Here is a 22,694-nt window from a genome sequence, read left to right as displayed (position 1 = left end):
AAGCAGAAGTTTCTGGGGTGTTAAGCCACAACGCACCACCATGATCTTCATATCCTTGGTGATACGATCCTGCCAGGCGAAACAGAGGATGTGTGGCAGATACAGGGTGAAGTATATGATTCCGCTGCAAGCGGCCGCCAGGTTGGCCTTGTTAAAGAATACACTCATCAGGAAGCACTGCATGATGGTCGCCACGGTGAAGGTAAGTAGGAACAGGAAGAGGATGATGGGGTTGCTGTAGGTAAGCACTTTCCCTCCCTGAAATTCAACCACAACATCATTGACATCATCACACCCAGTTCATGCTTTTGTGGAACAGTTTCACACTATAATGGCACATAATAGTACAAGATGAAAATAAAAAGCATGCTTCATTAATTGCCACATAACCTGCTTTAAAACTGACTAAAACAGAACAGTACTCCACAAAAAAAGAAAGAATATTTTTCCTCAAAAATTTGACAATTTGTTTCCAATACTCTGAAATTCACAAAATGTCCACTAGGGGCCAGTCCTGCTCACTGGAACATGTGTGAGATAACCAGTTCAGCAGCTGGACATACTCAGGTTAAGCCAGGAGGCACAAAGCAGATGTAACACCAGCCTGACAGCAAAGGGCAGTGAATGGGGTGTGAGATTCCAGAACTGGGACAGGGTCCATGGGGCAAGACAGTGGGGGGAGGGAAGGGCCTCTCACCATGATGATGGCGGTGAGCAGGGCCGTACTGGCGCTCATCACCAGGAAGCTGTCGACAAACCAGGCGCTCCAGATGACGCCGTTGGTCACGCCCATGGCCTTCAGCGTCTCCTTCAGCCTCAGCTCTTTCTCCAGGACGATGCTCTTCACCGTCATGGAGACCGAGGACACCCAGGCCAGCACCGTGAAGATGGGGAAGCAGCGGTTCAGCGTTAGCATGAACCTGCGTGCGGGAGAGGGGGCGGAACACAGGAAGTGAACCTCGAATGCAGTCCCTTTCAGGGAGACCAAACTTTCATCCAACTCAAGAGACATACCCACAGGTCAGCCTCTGCCGCTTCATTAGCAGGCAGAAAAATTACCACTAACAAGACTCCACCCTCAAACACTGACTTTGTTTCCTTTAATTAAGGAGGGCTACATTCCAGGGTAAATCAACAGTGAACCAAAATGATGATGAGCATTCATTCTAGCACGGGTAATGTACTCATTGTGAAAGTGAGAATAATTGCTTGAGGTAAGAAAATTACAGGAGCTAGTAATGGGAGCATGAGGTTCCATGAATCCAAAACAGGGTGGAGCAACCAATCAGTCAACTAATGGATTTGAACCAATCATTATTCTTTATCAGGAGAAATACATTTTGATTGGTTCAAATTGCAGTGAAACCGTTCGACAGGCGTTCTCTCACAGGTCGTCCACGTAGCAGGGGTAAGGCATCTGCTGCAGATAGATGCCGAGCGGCCAGTCTCTGCCCGTGTGCGCCTTGACCACGCCTTGCTCGACCATGTCCTGCAGGTAGGCGAAGCCCCCCCACACGTAGCGCAGGTCGTCCACGGGGTCCGCCCTGGGTCCGGGGTCCCAGTACCTGTCCGGAACGGAGAAGATCAGAGGGCTGTAGGCAGCGGGCGAACCCTTATCAGCTCAAACAGCGACCGGCTGAGGAAGAAGGCTTCTCCACACTCTGTTCTCAGGAGAAGAGATCAAAGCCACCTGTTCTCCGGTTTCACTGGAGTATGGCACCCTCACCTACAGTCTTGTGTCAAAGACACCCGTGATCTTGCTTTGACATTGGCACAATTTTCCTGCACATTACCACTTTCTTCCTGTTAAAAATTATTGAACAAGTTGTTGTTTAATCATATTCTGTACCATGTCTAATTAGGAATCGTTTACATGCAATTATTTCAAAACGACCAAAAAGTGTACCTAATTAGCTGCTCAGAACTCAATTGAGATGTGTAAGTCTGACGTACACACAGGTTACATTAGCCCTCTTCATTTACATCCACCTGTACATTGGTAATTGCCAACTAATGAGTGACATAAAGGACCATTCATCTCTCCTTTCATCTCTCTCTCCCTCTTCCTCTCTATCTTCAACCACACAATCCTATTATTCATTTCCCAGGAGGACTGAGACAGCCATCTTCATTGAAATTCTTTTCACAACAGCAGCTGTTTGTTCTGTCAAGCTCCTGTCACTCTCTGCACTGCCACTGAGGGTGGGGGGGAAGCGCTGAGAATAAGAAGTATCTGTTTGAATTAGGAGCGCACTGTTTACACCCACACACATGAATTAATGACCCGTTCTAATTACACTCTGGGAAAACTGATAACACGGTTAGCTACGGTGTTAAATTGTGCCACCTTCCCCCTGAAAGACAGGGCTGCCTTTGTGATTTCCCACACAGGTGTTTGCCGGTGGCCTGGCAGGGCTAACCTGTCTTTGATCTTATTGGTGCGCTCCACCGCGTCGATGTCCATCCGGATCTTGAACTTGACGTGGGCCGGCACCTCGGTGCTCCAGGGGTGCGTGTCGAGGAAGACAAGCCCCGCCCAGAACTTGTTCTCCTCCAGCAGGCGCAGGGCCTGGTGGGTCATCTCGTCCTCGTCGGAGCTGGCCACAAACTTGTCCAGGGTCAGACACTGAGGGGTGAGGGGGGACAGCGTGAATGGGGGAAACTCCCCCGAAACAGAGCCGGCTCTCACGAGCGAGCGGGTCTGGAGCGCACGGCGAGAGAATGACGGCCATTCTCCGCAGGAGAGCCCTCCACGACACACAATGCCGATCCCACAGCTCGCGCTCACGCTCCTCCTCTCCTCGACACTTCAGCGGTGGCCTCCTAATGCACGTAAAGCCTGTCCAATCACATTCACCCCTCCTCGCCAGCCCATTCCGCATTACAGTACGGGGCTGGAACGCTTCCAATGATCCACGCCGGCCCCAACTTAACGAAGAAAGGCACTAAAAGGTGTTGCTTCGCTTGGAACGGTGGCAAAGCCGATGGCACGGCGCTCTCTAGTTTGGCTTGAGGGCGCTCTCAGAAACAAAACAGCCTCACGGACTCAAATCGGCCGGCCACGCGAATAGAAAGCTAATCTGAAGAACAGGGCCGGCCTGACAGCTATACCTAATTGGGCTCAATCAGCTGGGCGTATGTGTCGCGCTCAAGTGCTGTTAGCGGGGCCGGAGACAAAGGCGCGGAGGGCTAAAGATGCACGTACAGACAGATAGGTTTCTCCTTCCTTTCGATCCGGGAACGGTAGGCCGCAGCCCCAGAGGCGAGAGAGGGTGACAGATGAATTGAGCGAACCGCAGAGCGATTTGCCCCTCTTACCCGTCGAGCCCCCCGCGACATTTCAATGAAGCCCGTATACAAAAAAACACTGAGGTAGGGTTCTCTCGCTCTCCACTATATCAACCATTCACAAAAGGGGTTTGAATGTCGCTGACAGGAGGGCTGTTTTTTTTCTCCTTTTCACTACTCTAGATTGAGTGGAATTTCTTTAGCAGCACTAAGTGCCATTTTGGAGGTCCTGACCACAATTTTACGGTCCTATCACTAGGGGATTGGTGATAACCTTGAGGAGTTTTTGAAACTATTCTCAATTGGACTTTTGCAGGGATATTGTTATGCTAAGTGAATGGCCCAGTACGAAGTGAAACATTTTGGAAAGTATTCAATCCAGCAATCTAACTTTGGCAATTGTTTTGTTAAACCTGAAAATAAATGTAATTTATTTGCATAGCTAAACCATTCTTCTACTGATAATATCACTGCTTAGAATAAGTAGGTAGAACCTCAAACAGCACAGAAAGAATCAGCCAAATTTTTAAGTTCAAAATAGTTTTTAAATGACCAATAAAACTGAGACACTTCTCTTCATTCCGTCATCACTGTTCAAAACAAAAACCTATGTATATGTGTTGACTTTCTACCACTTGAGTAAAGCTTATTTATTGAAAAGGCAGTATCAGGTATCACATGCTTTCTTTCAGTTTCAAGGTGGCATTTTGATCAGTACCCAGTCAAGCTAGCTTACCTCTCCATACTGGTTTAACGTGTGGAGGATCCGGTCTGCCATTTCAAAGATGTCCCTCCAGTCAAAGTTGGGCATGTTGTAGGAGCGACCAGTGGGCGGTCCAGTGTACAGGAAGTTGAGGATATGTTGGGAGGAGAACTCTGTATCCTCTAGGCTCTTATCAATGAACTCCATCACTATAGGGTTCCTAATGGCCTTCTGAAAGGGACACATTCCAGTAAACAGAGAAAAGACAAGCATGAAACTTTAAAAATGATCATGAATAACCTCAACCTGATACCAAACATGAGTATTAAAACTGAGCAGTAAGTTAAGAAAACATTAAGGAAACAGATCGAAGACAGATTATATTCCTTATGGTAAAACAGCCGTGAGTGCTATCTGAGCCTTGCTAATGCCAGATCCACTAGTGTCCTGGTGCAATTAAAATAATTAGTCATTAATGTGTATGAATAATTTGTATTTAACATAGGTATTGTGGGTACAAATGCACAAGACGCAGAAATTAAGGAAATATCTAATTTTATAACATCTGGAGATCTTGGCGTCATGGGTCAGTGCTTACTTCCCAAGACTTTGATAAATATAAAGTACAAGTATGGTATATTTGGGATTTCTGATTTGGAAAAACAAGCACCTTCCGAAATGTTGTCTTTCGTGCAGCGTTTAGGGGAGATGTTCAATCCAATGCTCTGAACCCAACCTCTATCCATATTCTACTGCTATATTGGCTGCAGCCACGATTTTGACTGATGTCTTCAAACAGTTCATTGCTCACAACAAACAAGTCTTAGAGGATGAAGTGGCGTTACACTAGCTCAAGTACAAAAGTGCATTGTCTTTTGTTAAGAAACATAATATTTTGACCATCAGATAAGCCTTAATAAGTAATTTTTTGTGTGAGCCTTGAGCCGAGTTTCATTTTCTCTGCTGCATGAGGTCACATCTCAGTTGTCGAAGCACTTTTTAAACTCAAAAAGGGGTCTTAGGTTCAAGTTCTCTCCCAATGCACAAAAAAGTAAAAGGCTAGTTTCCGCTATTTTTGAAGTTGAGCAAGCACTGATTCAAAATCATTCACTGGAAACTTGCCTGTCATTTTCAAGGGATTAATTTGGCACACACATAATGAGACAGAAATAATTATTTCTAAAAACAAAAGTAACCATTGTGTCACAATTGAGCTGGACTTAATGACCAGCAAATTGATCTTCTTGGAATAACTTAGTTTAACGGGCACAAAAGCATTGCAGTCATTCTCTGGATATCCCCCTGAGAATTTTTAACTTACCTTTTTTGTAAATATACTGTAAATCTTGTATATACTATATGTGTATATGCTGTAAATTTTGTATATACTGTGCGTGTTTATACTGTAAATCTGGGCTTCCTCTGAGGGCTTTGCTCAAACAGGCATAGCACATACAGTCTGGTAATGATTGATGAGGTTTTAATAATAAAGTTTAAAGGAAGCAGGAACAAGGTGGTGGGTTCAGGGCGATAAAGGATTTCTGCCATGCACTTAAGTGGAGCTGTGCCTTACTCGAAGCATCTTCATCTGAATGCCGGTCTGGAAGAAGGACCAGAGCTGGGGGCCCACCTCCTCCCAGGCCTTCAGTATGTTCCTCAGCCTGTCCAGCTCCTCCAGAGTGGTGTTGGCCTGATGGACACACATAAACACACACACAGGCGCACGCGTATGCACACACACAAACATGCGCACACACACACACCACCACAAGCAGGCAAGCACACAAACCCACCACATACACACACACATACATGCAGCATAAGCACAGCATATCTATTCTCTTCATGCACTCTGAGACCACCTTCCAATGAAATCTCTCTCTCTTTCCCTCTGTCTTTATCCCCATCTACCTCTCTCCGTCTCTATCTTTCTCTCTCCCTCTTCTTTATCTCTCTCAGAGAGGGGCGATGGAAAGATTAGGGGATTGACAGGTTAGTATATTATGTCTTTCCGACAGGGAAAGCCTCAGTGTCGCTGTAGCTCAGAGGAACCGATCATGCAGGCCAGGGACACTGCCTCAGGAACAGTGAGACATGATCTGACCATGTTTACGTATCGGAGACTATGCTTAACCCCCAGCCCTTCCTCCAGAGCAATTAAGACTGGAACCTGGGGGAAATGGAGAACAAAACGTGCTGAAAACCCAGATAACGGAAGCGCGCGTGTGTGTAACCTTCTGCCTAAAGCGCCACAGCCGCTTACATAACAAAGTGTGTCGGTGTTCATGGATGAGGTAATACACAAGTGTGCTTCCAGCTACTCGGTTATCTGTCTGTACTGCCAAGGGCACACAAATACCTCCCGAAAGCCAAGATAAGCTCAAATTAATATCAATTTCAGAGTGAGAGCCACACAACAGAAGCTGTATGGCAGCCAGTCGATAGTTGTATTGCCAAGTGAGTGACAGCCGCACAAAGAGGCCTACTCCTACATACCTGGATAAGAAGACCTTACTAATTAGCACTGTTTTAATGAGCTGCCAGGGAATTTACTGTCGACTTTAAGCTTTTTCTGTTTAGGTGCAGGGTGAGAAACTGGCTCAGGCCCGATGTACGTGCTGACAGACAGGAGGTGCTGGGTGGAGCACAGGCTCGCTTACACTCTTTAATATCTGCCTCACTGCTGGGGAGTCGGGGGTGTACAGGATCTTTCCCATCAGGAGAGGCTTGACGGAATTCCACGCGATCCTGGTGAGGGGGTCCGACTCCAGGCTCCGCATCACCTCGTTGCAGAAGTGGGCTGCGGAAAAGGCGGAGGAGCAAGGGATCGCGAAAAGTCTTTTCATTTTTCAACCTTTCAAGAAATGATTCAACGAATTTAGCACTCTGAACCCACTTCGCATTAATCGCAGGGGGTCACGTTTGGGGTGGCGTTTTGAAATGAAGGCTCCGTTCAAAGAGAAAGGGGGGGGGGCGTGCAGCCGATGACTCACTGGCCGTCTTGTCATAGGCGTAGCTCCTCGGGCCCTTGGTGCTGTTGATTCCCAGGAAGGCTTTGTAGTTGTTGTCTTCGTACCAGTTGTAGGAGGCCACCCTCGAACCCGAGCCCTCGGGGTACCCGCAGAAGAGCTCGGAGGTGACACTCAGCAGCTGGCTGAACGAGGGGCTCTCCATGCTCCGCACAATGGGGCCCAAGACACGGAGGAGGTCCTTGAAGCTGCTCCGCCCTGCCAGCTGTAGAGGAGAGAGCGAGTGCCATTCAGGTTGGACAGCCCCAGCTACCATCTCAGGGAGGATAGCCCATCTAATCTAATAATGGGAAAGGAACTGCTCTTGTAACTCTGAGGTAGAGTGCTGCCATCGCACTTAACCTGAATGGCTTCAGTATGTTGAACTGTGTAAATGTATAATATGTAAACGTAGGCTATGGATAAGAATGTCTGTTAACAAGTAACACTAGGCATAATAACAGCAGTTCAGGGTAGGTTACTTGACTCGTGGATTGAGAGCAGCGATTTGAAAGCCCAGATGAGATCCTATTTTCTGCATGAAATGACGATCCTTGATCCTTGGGGACTAATAAATAACTAAGATTCCCATGGAAAAAAGCACCCGCACAGACGATCAACAGTTCTAATAAAAGATAAGGGCAGCCTGACAGCTGCATGAAAGTCAATGTTCTGGATAAAATGTGAACCTAATGGGATGGTCAAGGTCATTTTACAAACCCATAACCAAAAAACAAAACAGTATTTATGCTCTGTTTTTATTTAATTCCTAGCTGAAACAAGACAAATAAGAGAAACAATATGCCCGCTCAACAAGTTCAATGAACCCAAACAAAGGCCCTCTTCATTAGAGCCATTTCCTCTGTCCATCTGTGAAAGGGGTCTGTCTCTGTTTGCCCACAGCACAAGGACCCGAGGCTGATATAGACAAGTCACTGTGACCAGTGCATTCACCGGACATCAGGCTGACACTATTACACTGTCTACTCTGATTAACAAATTTCTACTGATGGAAGGGTCTACTAGAAAACAGTTTGTTGTGCTGAACATTTTTTCCCAGTGTCTCAACTAATCATTATGTATTTCAGCAAGAAGCCAAAAACCTCATATTTTGAGCAAATAATTGCGCCTGAGGGGTGGAATCTCACCCAGCGGGCCTCAACATATTTTGACTGACGCTTGGGAAATGACTAACCGCAGTCAAGGCTTTGGTCAACCAGGCAACATGATGGAATTCAGCCCCACCCACTCCACAGGAAGTCCCCGGCACAAAGTGTCCCTCGAACAGCAGCCAGAGAGCTTCCTCCAGGAGGGCTTACGCTCAGAGCCTGTTACAGTGCTGGCTGCTCTGACCCCTCACCTGACTCACCTGACCCCACACTACTGCTTAAATCACAGCAGATGGCTGCAGTCCACCCCCGACCCCCATCACTCAAATTATATCCCCACAGCCTGAGTTTACACAAACCTGAGGAGGAAACAACCATTTCCTGGATGCTAAAAATACAGGGAACTTTTGCAGAAAAAAGTATAGTATGAGTTTTTCTGAATGTTTTTTTTTTGAGTTTGTATTTACATTCAATACACTATTTCATATAGTCTATATGTTGAACTGTTCAATTCAAATGAAAGTATATGGTGAAATTTCTTTATAAACCCCACGGGTTTGTCATCTGACCTGCAGATTCCTTTTCATAACTTTGTTCCATGTTTACTGAAATGCCCGTTTTACCTATTGTGTTAATAAATAAGACTAAAGTTAAAAAGGATTCAGGGGCTGGCAGTACCTCTCTCAGTTTTCCAGAAATGTCGGTGAGCGCTCGGCCCCAGAAGGCGAGGTCGATGCCGGAGGACTGGCTGTCCAGCACCCGGGGCAGCTGGGAGAGGGGAAAAAAAACACGCAAAAACTATGACCATAAAACACAGTGAAATGGGGAGGAGACAGCACTTCAGAAGCCTGCATTCTTTCAGCCATCACCACTGAGAGGCCATCTCAGTTTTACCAGTACTAACTGGAACATTGACCTAGCATTCATCACACACTCCTTGTTTTACATGTTTGTCTTTTACAGAGATGTTGTAAATTATAAGGTCATGACATGGCACTAGGGGCTAGGTGAGGCTGTGTTAGGAGGGTTATATGTAGACACGTGCACTGCACTGTCTCTGCTGCTTTCATAATCAGAACGGTGTAGCTCCAGTCATATTGGATATAACTGGACCCAATCTGCAAGCTGGCACAATGCTTTCCGTGTGCACCACTTCTATAATGCACGTGTTTTATGAGGGCTTTATTCCTTACAGAGGGTTTTCCGACCGGCTCAAAATACAACAGGCAAAAGTTCAGGAAACGCTACGTGGCAACTAACATAAACTCCGAAATAAGACATCCTTCCGCGGACATTCCCTGGTCTTTCCTCCTGAGAGCCGGCTCACTTCACACGAGAGGGAGGGAAAGTACAGCCCTGCCGTTTCAGCTACAGGCCTCCTGCCCTCCAACTAGCCAGAGCAGGGAACAAGAAACCATAGAGCGTGAGTTTGTCGCACCATCCTACGCAGACAGAATAGAGTTATTCTAAGAATCTCCCTTCTGACTTAGCCTGACCAACAGGTGTTCCCTCTAATCTTATTATTAAAACAGGCCAAGAGCGCCATGGGGGACGGCCACCTCCCGCTACTGGCTCGAGCGGCACTACCTTGTGACGTGCCTGCATGGTGCGTGATGAATGAGCTAAACAGCACAGTCCTCCAAAGGGATCATGGTCCACAAACCACCGCGTCATTAGTGTAATCCCAGGGTGCGCACACCCATTGCACAAGCCAACGACAATATATTTTCCTTTTAAGAACACCGCGCAATGTATTTGTTTCTTGACCGTGTTTTGGTTTTGCACGATGCCAGGGAACAAATGTTCTTTGGAGAGCGCACATATAAACATATTTTTTGAATTCATAATCGTTTTTTTGGTTATTGTTGGAAGAGCAAGAAGCCATGATTGAAGAAAAGCGGGAGTGTTGATTTCATTCTGTAACTCGCAGGAGAGATAGCGGCCAGTTCCCTCGAGACAGAAGAGACACGAGAAGGGAAAAGAGAAACGTTTCGCAAAAAATGTTTTCCTCTTCAGGAAATACATGAGTAAATAAAACATTTCAATCTGGAATGTAAAACAATCTATCTAAAATATTGTCTCTTACTTTTTAAAGTGAGTACCCCCCATATTCTTAGACAGCTCTTAGTTATTATGCACCTTAGCCTTCTAAATGATTAGATATAATTGGACCTTCTGGTACCTTCTGCTGATTTCAAAGGCATGCTTCACAGAAAAGTACCAGTACATGTGCCTGTTTTCATGTATAAAAACATATGGCTTCTTACAGTTGTTTTAATGTCACGGTTTTCATCTTTAATATATCCTTATGCACTCGTTTGTATTTATGTATGCTTCCTATTGGACAGGTACCACTTGAAAAATAAATGCCAGTCTCAATTTGGCTCTTTTCCTGGACAAATAAAAGACACATCAAAACTATAAATCACTTCATCAAATGCAAGAGCATAACATCTGTTCTTAACTTAAGAAGAAATACAAAGCTTTGCCCTTTGCTCTGTTCATTTTAGTTACAGCTGAGCTCTCTGAAGTGTGTTTGTGAAGATGAAAACCAGCGCACGCCTTTAGCCGAACCAAAGCTAAGGACGAACATTGATTGAATTCAGCCCATTACGTCACACAGGCCGCCATCTTGGCCTGTTCACTGGCGGTCGCCAGGCCCGATGCCGGGCGACCTTTGAGCCCGGAGGCCCAGAGGGTGGGAGGGCGCGACACTGACCATGCGGAAGAGCTTGAAGAAGTCGGCGTTGGCGTAGAGCTGGTCCTCGATGGCCTGCAGGCCCTGCGGGGAGAGCGAGCACACGGCGTTGCGCACGGCGTGCAGCCCCTGCACGCTGGGGAAGACCAGGAAGCGCTGCAGCAGCGCCGGGCTGCAGGCGATGTCCTTCAGGCGCAGGTCCGGCACGCCGTACGCAAACTGCGGAAGCGGGAGGGAACAGGTTGTCACAGCGTTCAAAACAGAATTTGGTGGAACGAAGGAGCTCAGCCACTGCATTCATCCAAACTCAATGTCATTCAGTTAAGATGAGGTTGACTAATCAAATGTTTTTGCCACACTGCCTTCATGAGTGAAATGGTCTTATATGCTGAAGCTCTAAATCATTACAAAGGAATAAACTATCAAAGCCTCAACTTTCAGGTCATCAGATCACCAGTCTTCAGCAACACAACTCCCAACTCTCCCCTAACCCTGCTCAGCAAGTGCAGGGGTGCCGGGCGTATACGTTTAATGTAAGTATGGTGAAGACAATTTAAGAGAGCGATTAACATTCTGTACACTGTGCTCCCTTAGACAGGAATGCTACTCTCAACTCCCACAAAAAGCAAATAATCATTCCAGACAATTTACTTGAATGCGCAACTGTGTGATTAAACAGAAGCCCTGCCACTTCAGGTTTTATAGAAAGCTTATAAATCATTCTACCTCATGCATATCAGGATATTTATTCTATTATGGCAAGTGATACAAATGAAAACATGGTAATTCTGTTAGGAAAACGATTAGTGTACTCAAATTCCCAGAAAACTGTCAAAAATCAAGTGGCGAAGCTGATGACAACTATTTTAAATGTCATCAATAACACGTTGACCTTTACAGGGCCAGTACAGACAATGAATACAATCAAATTGCAACTCTTTTTACCTAAAGCTTGGAAATGCAAAACAGTTTATCAATTAATCAAATACTACATATTAAAGTGTATATTTATAGTTGATTATCACTGGGCAAGCCTCTCCAGAGGGAAACGGAAAAAGATAAAACCGAGCGAACAGTCAGTACGGAACTTCCAGACAGCCCAGTGTCACAATCTGTCTGAACTTGAGAAGTATTTTTGAAACAACAAACAAAGTGCTGAGTGTAAAAGGGATTTAGGAAGTAAATAGGGTCATGTTCCTTTTGAGCTTGGACTAGCCTGTCCAAAAGAACATACTGTACACAGCTCACAGAGCTCCCCTTCCTAATCAATGTACAACCACCCCCAAAGCCATTCAACCACCTCCAATAAAGACGAAGTCCTCAGATTAGACACTAGGAACTTCTCCAAGAGCCAAGGGGCCAAGATCACTTGGCAGCAGCAAAAAGGATCGCCTGACACACTGATCGCTGGCGCTGTTGCAGCCTGTGGTAGGAATGGCCCTTTTAAAAGACAAGTTTCATCACGACTCGAAGTTTCAACACAATTTCACATATTATGCGAGCTATGGGGTCTGCACTTAGTAGAGAGGAGTTCAGCGTATAATTAATGTTTGGGCTCTACACACTGAATTCCAGTTAAGCCTTAGTCACCTCCAGGAAAAGACCTGCCCCAAGGACCTGCTGACTCTGGAACCTGGCGGAATTCCTAACCCTAACACATACGTTCACAAAAATGTCTAAAGGAAGTAGGTGCATGGGGCCAGCAGCTGCTCAAGCAATTCTGACAGGGCAACCACATTCCGCAGCACAAAGTCCAGTATGATTTTCCAGGACATTCTGCACAGAGAGTATATTACCGATCCCAGTGTTTCACTGGTAGCTCAGTACAATTATGTGCAGGTGTGTATGTTTGTGTATGTGTGAACACGCATGCGTGTTGTTATTGTGTGTAACTGAGCATAGCCTATTTACTGTTTGAGACAGCATGTGTTGTTTTCTTTTTGCGATGCGGTGTATATTAATTGAGTAAGTGTGTGTGTTTGAAAGCATGTTTATATGCATGTTTGTGCGTGAGCGTGTGAGTACGTGTGTGTGTGTGTGTGTGTGTGTGTGTGTGTGTGTGTATGTCTGTGGGTGTGTGCGTGCGCGCACGCGCGCCATACTGACAAACAAGCAGAGGTCCCCTGATAGCAGAATCACGGGAATATTTCTCCTGATTAGTTGCTAAGGAATTATCCAGCCGGCATATTCTCTTCAGACGGCCGTGGTGGTGAATTAGCCAGTCCTGAGAAAGGCCAAGCCAGTGAAAGGTTTGCATTTTTGGATGCATTTACATATGAAAGCTGGTCAAGAACCATTCAAATACTGATGTCATTCCAAGGTTTTTACTTCTCTCTTTTTCTCCCTTTTGTTTAGCGGCCAGTGGGTTTCGCGAGCTTTCACTTCCCACACATTGTGCTGTTTACCGGTGAACGGAACGCAGCCCGGGGATCAAAGCGCTCCACCACGGTGCGATTCATATCCACGGCTCTATTCATACGCGCACATAAAAACAAAGGGACTCGCAGCCTAAATTAAAAGGGTCTGATGGGGAGGGCGGGGGGCGGGGGGGGGTAATGATATGGCTGCGAGGCATTCCTGTGAGCAAGAGTATAATTTATATCCAACCAGAAGGCACCAGGGATTACAGGCACGCTCGAAAACTGATATGTGAGACGCTGCGAAATGCACCAGCCCCTATATTTTATGGACATTGGTGATGAAAAGTCAAGTTTCAGTTATGTTGCCTACAGGCAAGATAAGGAAAAATGTGGTGTCAGATTGTTAAAGTTAAAGACCAACTGTTGATTCCCATAAGTTTCCCACGGGATGTACCACAGGGAGGGAGGGTGTGAAGATGCGTACCTGCTCGGGGCGCACTTTGGCGTTCACCAGCTGGTGCACCACGGAGTCCGTCAAGCCCACCTCTCCCCGAAGATACGCGGTGAGGGTCTCGTTATCTTTCAGTATGTCCTCTATCTTCAGACCGCGACCTGGCCAGAGGAATAGAGGATAAGGGCCCTCTCTAAAGCACGCACACAGACTGCTGGCTCAGCAGCACCTCACAGATAATACAGGAATAACAGCGACGCGCTAAAACATCCGGACTCGGATCAAACGTGCCGAACCCGACGTTCGCCCGACTGTTCACGGTGGACCCTCTGAGGCTAAATGAGCTTGGCGTGTAAAGAATCCGAACGCAGCCCGCGTCCTAGGAGGTGGAGCTGTTGCTGTCTCTCAGAAAGCCGCGGAACGAGGGGTTAAGAGTGAAACGTTGCCAAAAGCCTTTACTAACCGTGGCCTTCCGCCATCGGGGCCCCCGCTTGCATGGCTGGTATCTGCTAACGGGCTGGTGTCTGTCTCCTGAGTGCATGGAGGGCCAGGGAGGGTCAGTGAACTTTGTCAACAAAAGAAGCGTTGCCTCAGAAAGAGGGACATGACCTTTCCCCGGGCTCTCTGTTCCCTGGACCCGGACGGGGCGCTCTGCTTTGTCTCCACTTCCATTTAATACACTACACGAGGAGCTGCAATCTCTGCTATGTGCGCTATGCATTCTAGCCTGATAGAAAAAGTGAGAACCTTTTCACTGAAATACCAGCGTAGTGTGGGTGTGGTCAGGAAAAGTGGAATGTAATCAATCAGATTCAGGACGGTGTCCTTTGACACCACTCACCACTCACCACGGAGCTCATCAAAGAGCTCTCCGGCTGGACAGACAAGCCGGCTGACAAGCCGTGAGGAAGCTGCTTTGTATCCCAGATGGGTCATTGCCGTTTTGGCTTTGGACAACGCACACAAGCTGAACTGCTTTAGCAAAATATCCATGCCTATAACATAAGCCAAATCTGGCCTGGATCCGTTAATTTTTCCTTAAATTGGACTTGCCAATAAATACAAGCATTTGTACTGTTATTAACAAACACAGTTTGTGACAATTGAAAACACCAAACTGTGTTTCCAAAGAAAAATACTAATGCATGCATTCATAATTCATTATTCACAAGTCAAAGTTATGGACAAATTTTGATTGGCTTGAAAGCTGCAGTATAGATGTCAGTTAAACACAGCGCACAAAACACATTGGCTCAGTGTCATTCCCACCAGCGATCTGGGAGGGGTTGGTCCAAAGGGTGTCCATAAAGGTTCCCATCACCGTCAGCTCCCTCCACAGACGGCCCACCTGCTGAAACTCTGGGGCGCTGAAGAGCACCTCCTGAGCGTCCGTGTAGAAGCGAGCCAGTCTGGAACACACAGGTATGCAGACACAGTGATGCAGAGGGTCTACACACACAAACAGCATCACTTACAGCTGTCTCACTCTGCCTCTCTCCCCAAAGCACTGTCTGTGGAGCAGTCAGAGGACAGGGATGCCATGCAGCACCACAGGGCATTCCACTCTCCTCTGTTGTCCATAATATCTTGCTGAAGACCATACTGTAAGACGCAGTACTGTGGCTCTCTTCTCCAACATGCACGTAAGCAGCACTGCACCATTTACCAGCGCTTCTCCACAAGTACTCCCTTTTTACCTTTCAACTACAATAGGGACCAAAGTCTGAGGACATTACCAAGAACTGATTGCTTTCATTATTTATTAAGGGCTCGTATAATTATGATACTCCATTTATACTTCTTATTCAAGAATTAATTGTTTTTGTAAAAAAGTGAGTAGGTATTTATTAAAGGTTAAAAATTGTTAGTACTTGGTGTGTCCGCCTTTCGCCTTGACAACTGCCTTCACTCTGCTTGGCATTGAGATATAATGGAAGATGAGGTGTTGAATATGAGGTGTTCCTATAGATGGTCTGTTGATGCTACTTCATGTTTGGCCTATTACCTCTTCAGCTGCTCCCACAGATTTTCAACTGGGTTCAGGTTTGGTGACTGTGGTGGGATTACCATTCTAATAAGCTCCCCTTGTTCTAAATAATGTATTCTTGAAATAGAGTGCAATTTAAATATCATAATTGCATTATTTCTTATGAAAACAACCAGGAAAACCAGGTAATATGTATGCCCTATATTTTATGATATAAAAAACTGCTGGTGTGTGAAATCCAGCCTGCCTCTGTATGGTAGACTACAATCCGTGTGAGGCGTGAAATGGGCGGGGCTTGGTGACTCACATGGAGTTGTTGTAGTTGGAGACGAGGCCTGGGGACTCCCCGCGGGTGGGGTATCGGAAGCAGGGGTTGTTTACATTGCAGAAAATCCCCTGGATCCAAGGCAATATTCCAGCAGACGGCATTGCTTTGTTGGGAAAATGGCCTGTGAAGTGGATAGAGCATCCAGCGCTTTCACTCAGAACAATTTACACACCTTTAGCATAGAGTTTAGACACTGTTAGCCAGAGCGACTGGCAAAAGTGCATTTCACATGGTGAGCAGACACCATATCAGGTAGACACAGGTAAAGTTACAATCATATACGGTAAGTGCCATCATTAGGATGCACGTCTTAAGACTTAGGAGAAAAGGAAGAGAGTTTAGTAACTTTTAAAAAAAGAAAGATTGAAATGTAATCTGAAAAGGGAGAAGCCTAGTTGTTAGAAGGTTGCGAAAGACAGCCAGTGAATCTGCCCTCCGGACTGAATGGGGAAGGTTGTTTCACCGTGAGGAGCAGCTGTTGGATGGATGAAGAGATACCGTAGGACAGCCAGCTGGCAAGAGGATGCTGAATGGAGAGGTCTAGTCAGAGTTGAAACTGGATACTGTATAGATTTTCTCATTTTTTGTGTCCCCTTACACATTTAATGCGTTATAATGACAAAAACGTTTTAGAAATGAATTTCAAATGTGTACAATATATCAAAAAGCATTGGAGTGCAATGCATATTTGCACAGTAAGCTTATGTATTTATTTACCTGTCATCATAATAAATATGATTAACACTGTAATAATTTTGCTTTGCAAATATTAAAAACGCTCCTTTTTTTCTTTAACTTATGGCAACAAGACAATTGTGAACTGAGTGCAACTGCCCAACTTGAATCCATAATATGAATAAGAAGGTCTGGTCCGTCTACTTACACTGATGTTGGCGGTAGAGCGGGTTAGCTTTCCTCAGCCACACCAGCCCAATGAAGAGCATGACAGGCCACATCATTTCAACAAAGAACCGAATCTGCAGAGAGAGAATGAGTCCACCAATGCAGAGAATTCACTGAACCAGGAAATTCTGCATCATCTCCCATTATAATTCCTGGGATATAAGCCATAATCACATTTTAAAATGAGGTGATATTTCAGCTAGTGGAGCTGGCAGATTACTAATAATGGGAATTATTCCTAAAAATAATAGTTTAAACAACATATTATTGTACATTGGAGCCAACCTTATTTTGCAAAAAATAAAAATCTAAAAAATAAAAAATAGCCTATATTGGGATTAGAGTTTCCAGAAAGATCCACAATAATAATGAAAGTGATTTAGTTTATGGTGCATGGGCAAAGAAGCATGACAAATTCTCAGTCCTCAAAATATACTGCGGGCAGGAGGTTACAGTGAACTTTAACTCCGGAGAAGAGCACCTGAATCCCTCAGTGCTGCTCTCTGGTTCTGCATTTGTGTATGAGCCCTAGCTCTACTTCAAAAGGACTCTGAGGGGATGATTGAGGAAACTAGCAATGGATGGCTGAGCTTTCACAATGCTGCTCGCTCTGGAGCCACTCATTGAACTTGTTCAGCCTCGCCACAAGAGAGACAGGGGCATTGTGGGTAAACATTTCCATGCCCTTGAGGTCCTTGTCCGGAGGGTGTCCTTTGTGCGCACCCTGACCCTCGCTAAAAAGCTCAGTCAACTCCATAAACTTGTATTCTGAATCCCCCACCGCACACACAAATACACAGTGATGGCAGGTGAATGTGATAGAGCAGGTTGTACCTTCTGTCTCTTACGAATTGTCCAGTTTTTCCACAGCAAAAGCCGGATCTGTGTGCCCACACCCATGGCTCCTCTTAACCCCCTGCCCCCCAACAGGGGTCACCAGCAGGTCACAAACCTTGAAACATACAGGCAGTACAATTTACGTCACAGGAAACAGGCAGTCCCACTGTCAGAAATATATATCACTGCAATAAAGGTATTTTGGAACATGTTTTTTCATGAATTGAGGCAAAGTTTGGACATAACATTTTTCACAGATGTCAAACACAATCCTCTTCTTTAAATGACACAATTTTAATCAGGTAACCAAACTGTTCTATGTTGTTACTAACACAGTCTCTCTCCAGGCAGAACCTAGTGCAAAAGTTGTATCAGCAGCATAATATATTTTTTAAATATGGGTTAGGGAAACTTTCTGGGACATGACAATCAGCTTACCTACAGATACACTCTGATTCCTGGGGCAAATGCAATTGAACTGAGTCACCAGAGAAATACAAGCATACGTCTCCCTCTGCAATGTATTAATGGGGGAAACGGGGGAATCATCTTCCTGTTTAGCTGAAAGGAACCCCTATAGTGGCATTATCAGCTTTTGGAACCCTAATGGGTCAGCACTTGAACAAGTAATTAAGGAGTGATTTAAGAGAACAAAGAAATAATTGTCAGTTTAAGATTTGTTTAAAATATTGTGCAGGAAATCTTTTTTTTTTTTTTTTTGTAAAATATCTCTGTATTCTGTAATGATTGATGATAAAAGAAAACTGAATTGGAAGGAAATCAACTTTTTAAATGTAGGCCTATCCACTTTAAGGAGTCTGAATTGTAGGCTACATGTAGGCTAATTATTGACTGAAACACATTTTGCATACAGAGATAATGAGCTCCTAAAATATTTTCCAAAACAAGTCAATGGTACTGTTGACTAGGTACACAAAAATAATTATTATTATTATTATCGCCATCACAATCATGTTAGGGAATAATAGATTAATGACTGACTGTGTACATTCATCTGAATAGCGGAGTGATTTTTTAAAGACGCGTCCTTTGTACAATCACCTAGCCGTCTCATGACAATCTTAACATGACTGTATGGAGTCTATGACTGTTGTTTCCGTATCTGCATCATGATCTGCAAGCTGCGGTCAGAATGTTTTTCAGTAGCCCCTCGGAACGATTACTGATCAACGGTGGGTGTTAGGCCTGCATGTGTAGGCTACAACGTGTTTTCTGTATTTTGTTTTAACGTGTAAATTCGCATCAATTTCATATGCAAACACATTCACATAAGCCTACTTAACAATCGAGGTGCTTTTGGGGAGGATGAAAATAAGATTCCTGTTGACACACTCCACTAGTTACCTAGTCCAGTAATTTTACTGACGGTAGCCTACTCCAGCCTAGTCGTTTGGAATAGGCCTATAAATCAGGGTAAATCAGTCTGAATCATCAATGCAAATGAATCCAGTCAAATTCTAAAACCTTTTACGGTTAAAACCAGACGTCGCTCATATACCTATTACACTACCATTCAAAAACGTGGATCTGATTAAGAGTTCAATCATCATCTAATGGCTGAACTTTACTTGTTCGTATAAAAAGATCCCGCACTGGCATGGTTGTTTCTGACATGCATTACACGGGCTCTATTACGAGTTAAATGCGTGAAATTCCAGTATAACAAGCGGTAATTCTAACATGTTCATTGGTCTGCTGTGATGAACATGGATAAAACAAAACGCGACTAGATAGAAAGCTTGAATGGCTTACCTCAGAAGTAAAACCTAAAATTTGCACAACATCCCGTGAATATATAATAATGAACTACGTCCCACAGCGAGTTACATGTCAGTACTAACACGACTTTCTTCAGACCCAGCTTGAACTTCTAATCAGATTGTTTTAAGCTGCTTTCTCAGCAGGTTTGTGCCAGTCACCCATTTTGTTTCAGACCTGCTACCAGAAAATACTAAATCCTAAATCTTGCGGGAAACACATTTGGGTGTTATTGCATATAGCCTAGCAGCTATTTTTGTTTGTTTTTTAAACCCCGTGAAAACGAGCATGGTTAATTAAAATGTGCATGCTAACAAATCAAAACGAAAAGTCCTGTACGCAACCCTTTCATTATAAAGATGAAAGTACGTTTTCCGATTGTGGTTATCTGTTGTCATCGTTCTACTTTCCAAATGTAGAATCAACGGCTCTGAGGTAACTGTAAAGAAACCAAGCATAGAAACGTGTGCTTCCATAAACCCGCAGGCATATCACCTGATTTAGCAGCACTGTTGAAGATATAGGCCTATGGATAATCAGAAAAAAATAGTTTATTACTAAAATAATTTAAGGATTATACACAAGAAAAAGGAGCAGAAAAATGAAATAAATCAGAGTGTAACAAAGGGCACGGTACCTATACATAAATCTGTTCATCAGAAATTGCATGACTGTTACTGCATTTTGTTTTCAGACAAATTTAATAATCCATAAGAAATTAGTAGGTGGTGAATGAGAGATTCAAATCAGTTGGTATCGGCGATATCCCCAAAACAGTATCTATAGACATATGTTGTATAGCTATAACATTGGTTTATGCGAGGTGAACTAATGGTTAAGATTTCTTAAGTTTAATAATATATAATACTGTCATGGAAATACATATAATTCAGCTAAGATAAACAAGGGCATAGTTTAATGCTAATGCATTATTATAATACACCGTAATATGAATTGTTAAGACATGTAAATCATAAAGATCATTAAAAGGACCAAATAGTTGTAAAATACAGCGGGAATCACAGTGCTTCAACCAGTACACAACAGTAGTGACTTGACCCCTGAATCTAACTGCCAGCAGCTAGATGAAAGAAATATCCAGAGAAAATCCTACAGTATAAATGTTTTAGTTTAATTGGCTTGTTAATTAAAATTAATTTTTCATTGACTCAAAGTGTATTGCTTTCAAATGTCACACTTAATTATTGCCAGTATCAGTCATTATGTGATCATCTCTCTCAAAGTTGGTACTTCCTCAACAAATTAAAGAAAACATTACCTGTGGTAGATACAGTATCAGTTTAACTTCCTTTTATAACAAAACAAGGAAGCTGAACTTGGAAACCAAACCATTTATCAAAAGTATTTAAAAAAACAAAGCATCATCATCAACATTTTTTTTTTCAGTTATCTACACTTTTAATAATTTACAAAAAGAAGAGGTGTATATTTTTCTGAACTTGTAAGTGGAAAGAAAGTTAATACATTTAAGTCAATTCTGCAAAGATACTCATTTGCAGGTTATATTTACAAAATATAAACAGATACATATGGTTGACATAAATTATCAGACACATGCTGAAGCTTAATCAAAACGAAGACTTATGCATTCACATATTAGACTGCATTGTGTTCCATTGGAAATATACTGTACTGAAACTATGATCTGAAAAGATGCACTGAATACATTTAAAAATATGTAAGTGCATCGTAACAGTTATAAAGTGACATTACATGCAATGCTGTAAAAAATGAAATTGGGTTTTGGCATATAAACACGCAAATGCAGGATAAAAATACTTTATAAATTTTTTTTTAACAATACAGCTCATGTCTTCCTAGTTCAAAAGCCATTGCACAGTATAAGAGAAACTCATGTTGCCTTTCCTGTAACGGTAAAAATAGAAAAAAATGTAATGCAAAAGATCATATATTGTTTTATGTTTAATAATTTATAGTTAATATAGAAATGGCAGTACTGGATAATGCAGGTTTTGATTATATGGCCCTAATTTAATTTCTGTATACCTTTAAAAAAGATGCCGCAACTATTGTGTTAAATAACTAATAAATACACACATTGTCTTACACTAAGTGCACCCTGCTTTAACTCAGGAACCACTTCTCGCTCCTGCCAGCACAAACTGTGGCATAACAGATAACAATATATTAATATATGTAACACTTAAATGGTACATATTCACAGTTGCCGAAAATATTTAAGTGGTTTCTTTTCATATACAATATGGCACAAACTGCATGTGTATACATGTATGTTAATATATACATACAAACATACGCAATACACCACACACACAGAACAATATGTTGCATATAATTGTGATGTATAAGTTACGAATGATCACACAAAATGTGCTTCCCTGTGTTCGTATTCCTGCAGGCGCCGTGGGCGGAGTCTCTGGTACACTGGCTTGGCTTCGCTTTGGCTGAGCTCTTCGGGGCTGGAGCCGGCAGACTGAGGCTGTGGGGGGGCGACGGGAGACGCGTCTATGGGCTCCTCCCCCGCCGCAGCCGTCTGCTCCGCGCCGGCTGCTGCTTCGCCGCCGGTCTGCGCCCCCGGCTCCTCCGGCTGCTTCGTTCTGACGCTCGGCGGGGGCTTGTAAAAAGTACCCGGCGGGGGCTGCAACGTCCGAGAGGCTCGGAACACCCTGGACGCAGGGGGGTCAGACTCGCCGCTGTTCTCGTCTTTTTTCGACGTCCTCCCCGGCCGCACCGCTGCGATGTACGGCTTGTTGGCTAATATGGTGCTGGTGGTGCTAGAGGTGGAAGAAGCCGGCAGGGAGGCCGACAAGGTTCCGGTACTGCCAGACCCGCCGTTCGAGGGTATGTTAGCCATGATCTTAGCTGTCCTAGGAGTGAAGTCGTAATGCTTGTACTGCTTGTCCCAAGTTCGCCTAAGGCTCTGGGTGTCGATGTAAGTGTTGCGGTAGGTGCTCACTCTAGAGCTGGGCTTCACTGGTTCAGCCACCTCCTGTATGGCTGGGCTCCTCTCCGTCTCCATGGCGTTTCTGGAGTTCCTCTCGTTGACCTGGGCGGGGTTGAGCAGCCGTTCCACGGGCATGCTGATTGGCCGGGAAATTAGCTTGTCCCGCGGCGACCGCAACTGGACTTTGGGGGTGCTGTGATTGGACTTGCTGAACACAAAGTTGGACCTCTGGACCTCTGACAGGCCCTTAGACGAAAGCCCGTTGTGCTTCTCTGAATTTGCATCCACAGCTGCTG

At 44.4% G+C, this 22,694-nt stretch overlaps 2 protein-coding genes across 7 annotated transcripts in view; both read right to left on the bottom strand.

Moving 5' to 3' along the window:
* Positions 1-19,649, bottom strand: part of LOC135253217 (retinal-specific phospholipid-transporting ATPase ABCA4-like) — a 38,300-nt gene extending 18,651 nt beyond the window's left edge. The window contains exons 1-16 of the mRNA XM_064332229.1: positions 19,446-19,649; positions 17,670-17,787; positions 16,816-16,909; positions 15,912-16,053; positions 14,887-15,026; positions 13,651-13,778; positions 10,828-11,025; positions 8,787-8,876; positions 6,985-7,225; positions 6,652-6,791; positions 5,565-5,681; positions 4,025-4,222; positions 2,421-2,626; positions 1,389-1,565; positions 698-920; positions 37-258 (exon numbers count right to left, since the gene is read on the bottom strand). Of these exons, the coding sequence (XP_064188299.1) occupies positions 37-258; positions 698-920; positions 1,389-1,565; positions 2,421-2,626; positions 4,025-4,222; positions 5,565-5,681; positions 6,652-6,791; positions 6,985-7,225; positions 8,787-8,876; positions 10,828-11,025; positions 13,651-13,778; positions 14,887-15,026; positions 15,912-16,053; positions 16,816-16,909; positions 17,670-17,735 (2,382 nt within the window). The 5' untranslated portion in view covers positions 17,736-17,787; positions 19,446-19,649. The remainder of the gene's footprint in view (positions 1-36; positions 259-697; positions 921-1,388; positions 1,566-2,420; positions 2,627-4,024; positions 4,223-5,564; positions 5,682-6,651; positions 6,792-6,984; positions 7,226-8,786; positions 8,877-10,827; positions 11,026-13,650; positions 13,779-14,886; positions 15,027-15,911; positions 16,054-16,815; positions 16,910-17,669; positions 17,788-19,445) is intronic.
* A 333-nt stretch (positions 19,650-19,982) lies between these two features.
* Positions 19,983-22,694, bottom strand: part of arhgap29a (Rho GTPase activating protein 29a) — a 46,350-nt gene continuing 43,638 nt past the window's right edge. For all 6 annotated transcript variants that reach the window (XM_064332238.1, XM_064332240.1, XM_064332239.1 and 3 more), the window contains one exon: positions 19,983-22,688. In XM_064332238.1, the coding sequence (XP_064188308.1) occupies positions 21,814-22,688 (875 nt within the window). In that variant the 3' untranslated portion in view covers positions 19,983-21,813. The remainder of the gene's footprint in view (positions 22,689-22,694) is intronic.

Source organism: Anguilla rostrata, chromosome 4 (assembly GCF_018555375.3).
Source record: "Anguilla rostrata isolate EN2019 chromosome 4, ASM1855537v3, whole genome shotgun sequence".
NCBI classification, from domain to species: Eukaryota; Metazoa; Chordata; class Actinopteri; order Anguilliformes; family Anguillidae; genus Anguilla; species Anguilla rostrata.
The sequence above is the reverse complement of the archived record's forward strand: the minus strand, read 5'-3'. Positions and strand labels throughout refer to the sequence as shown.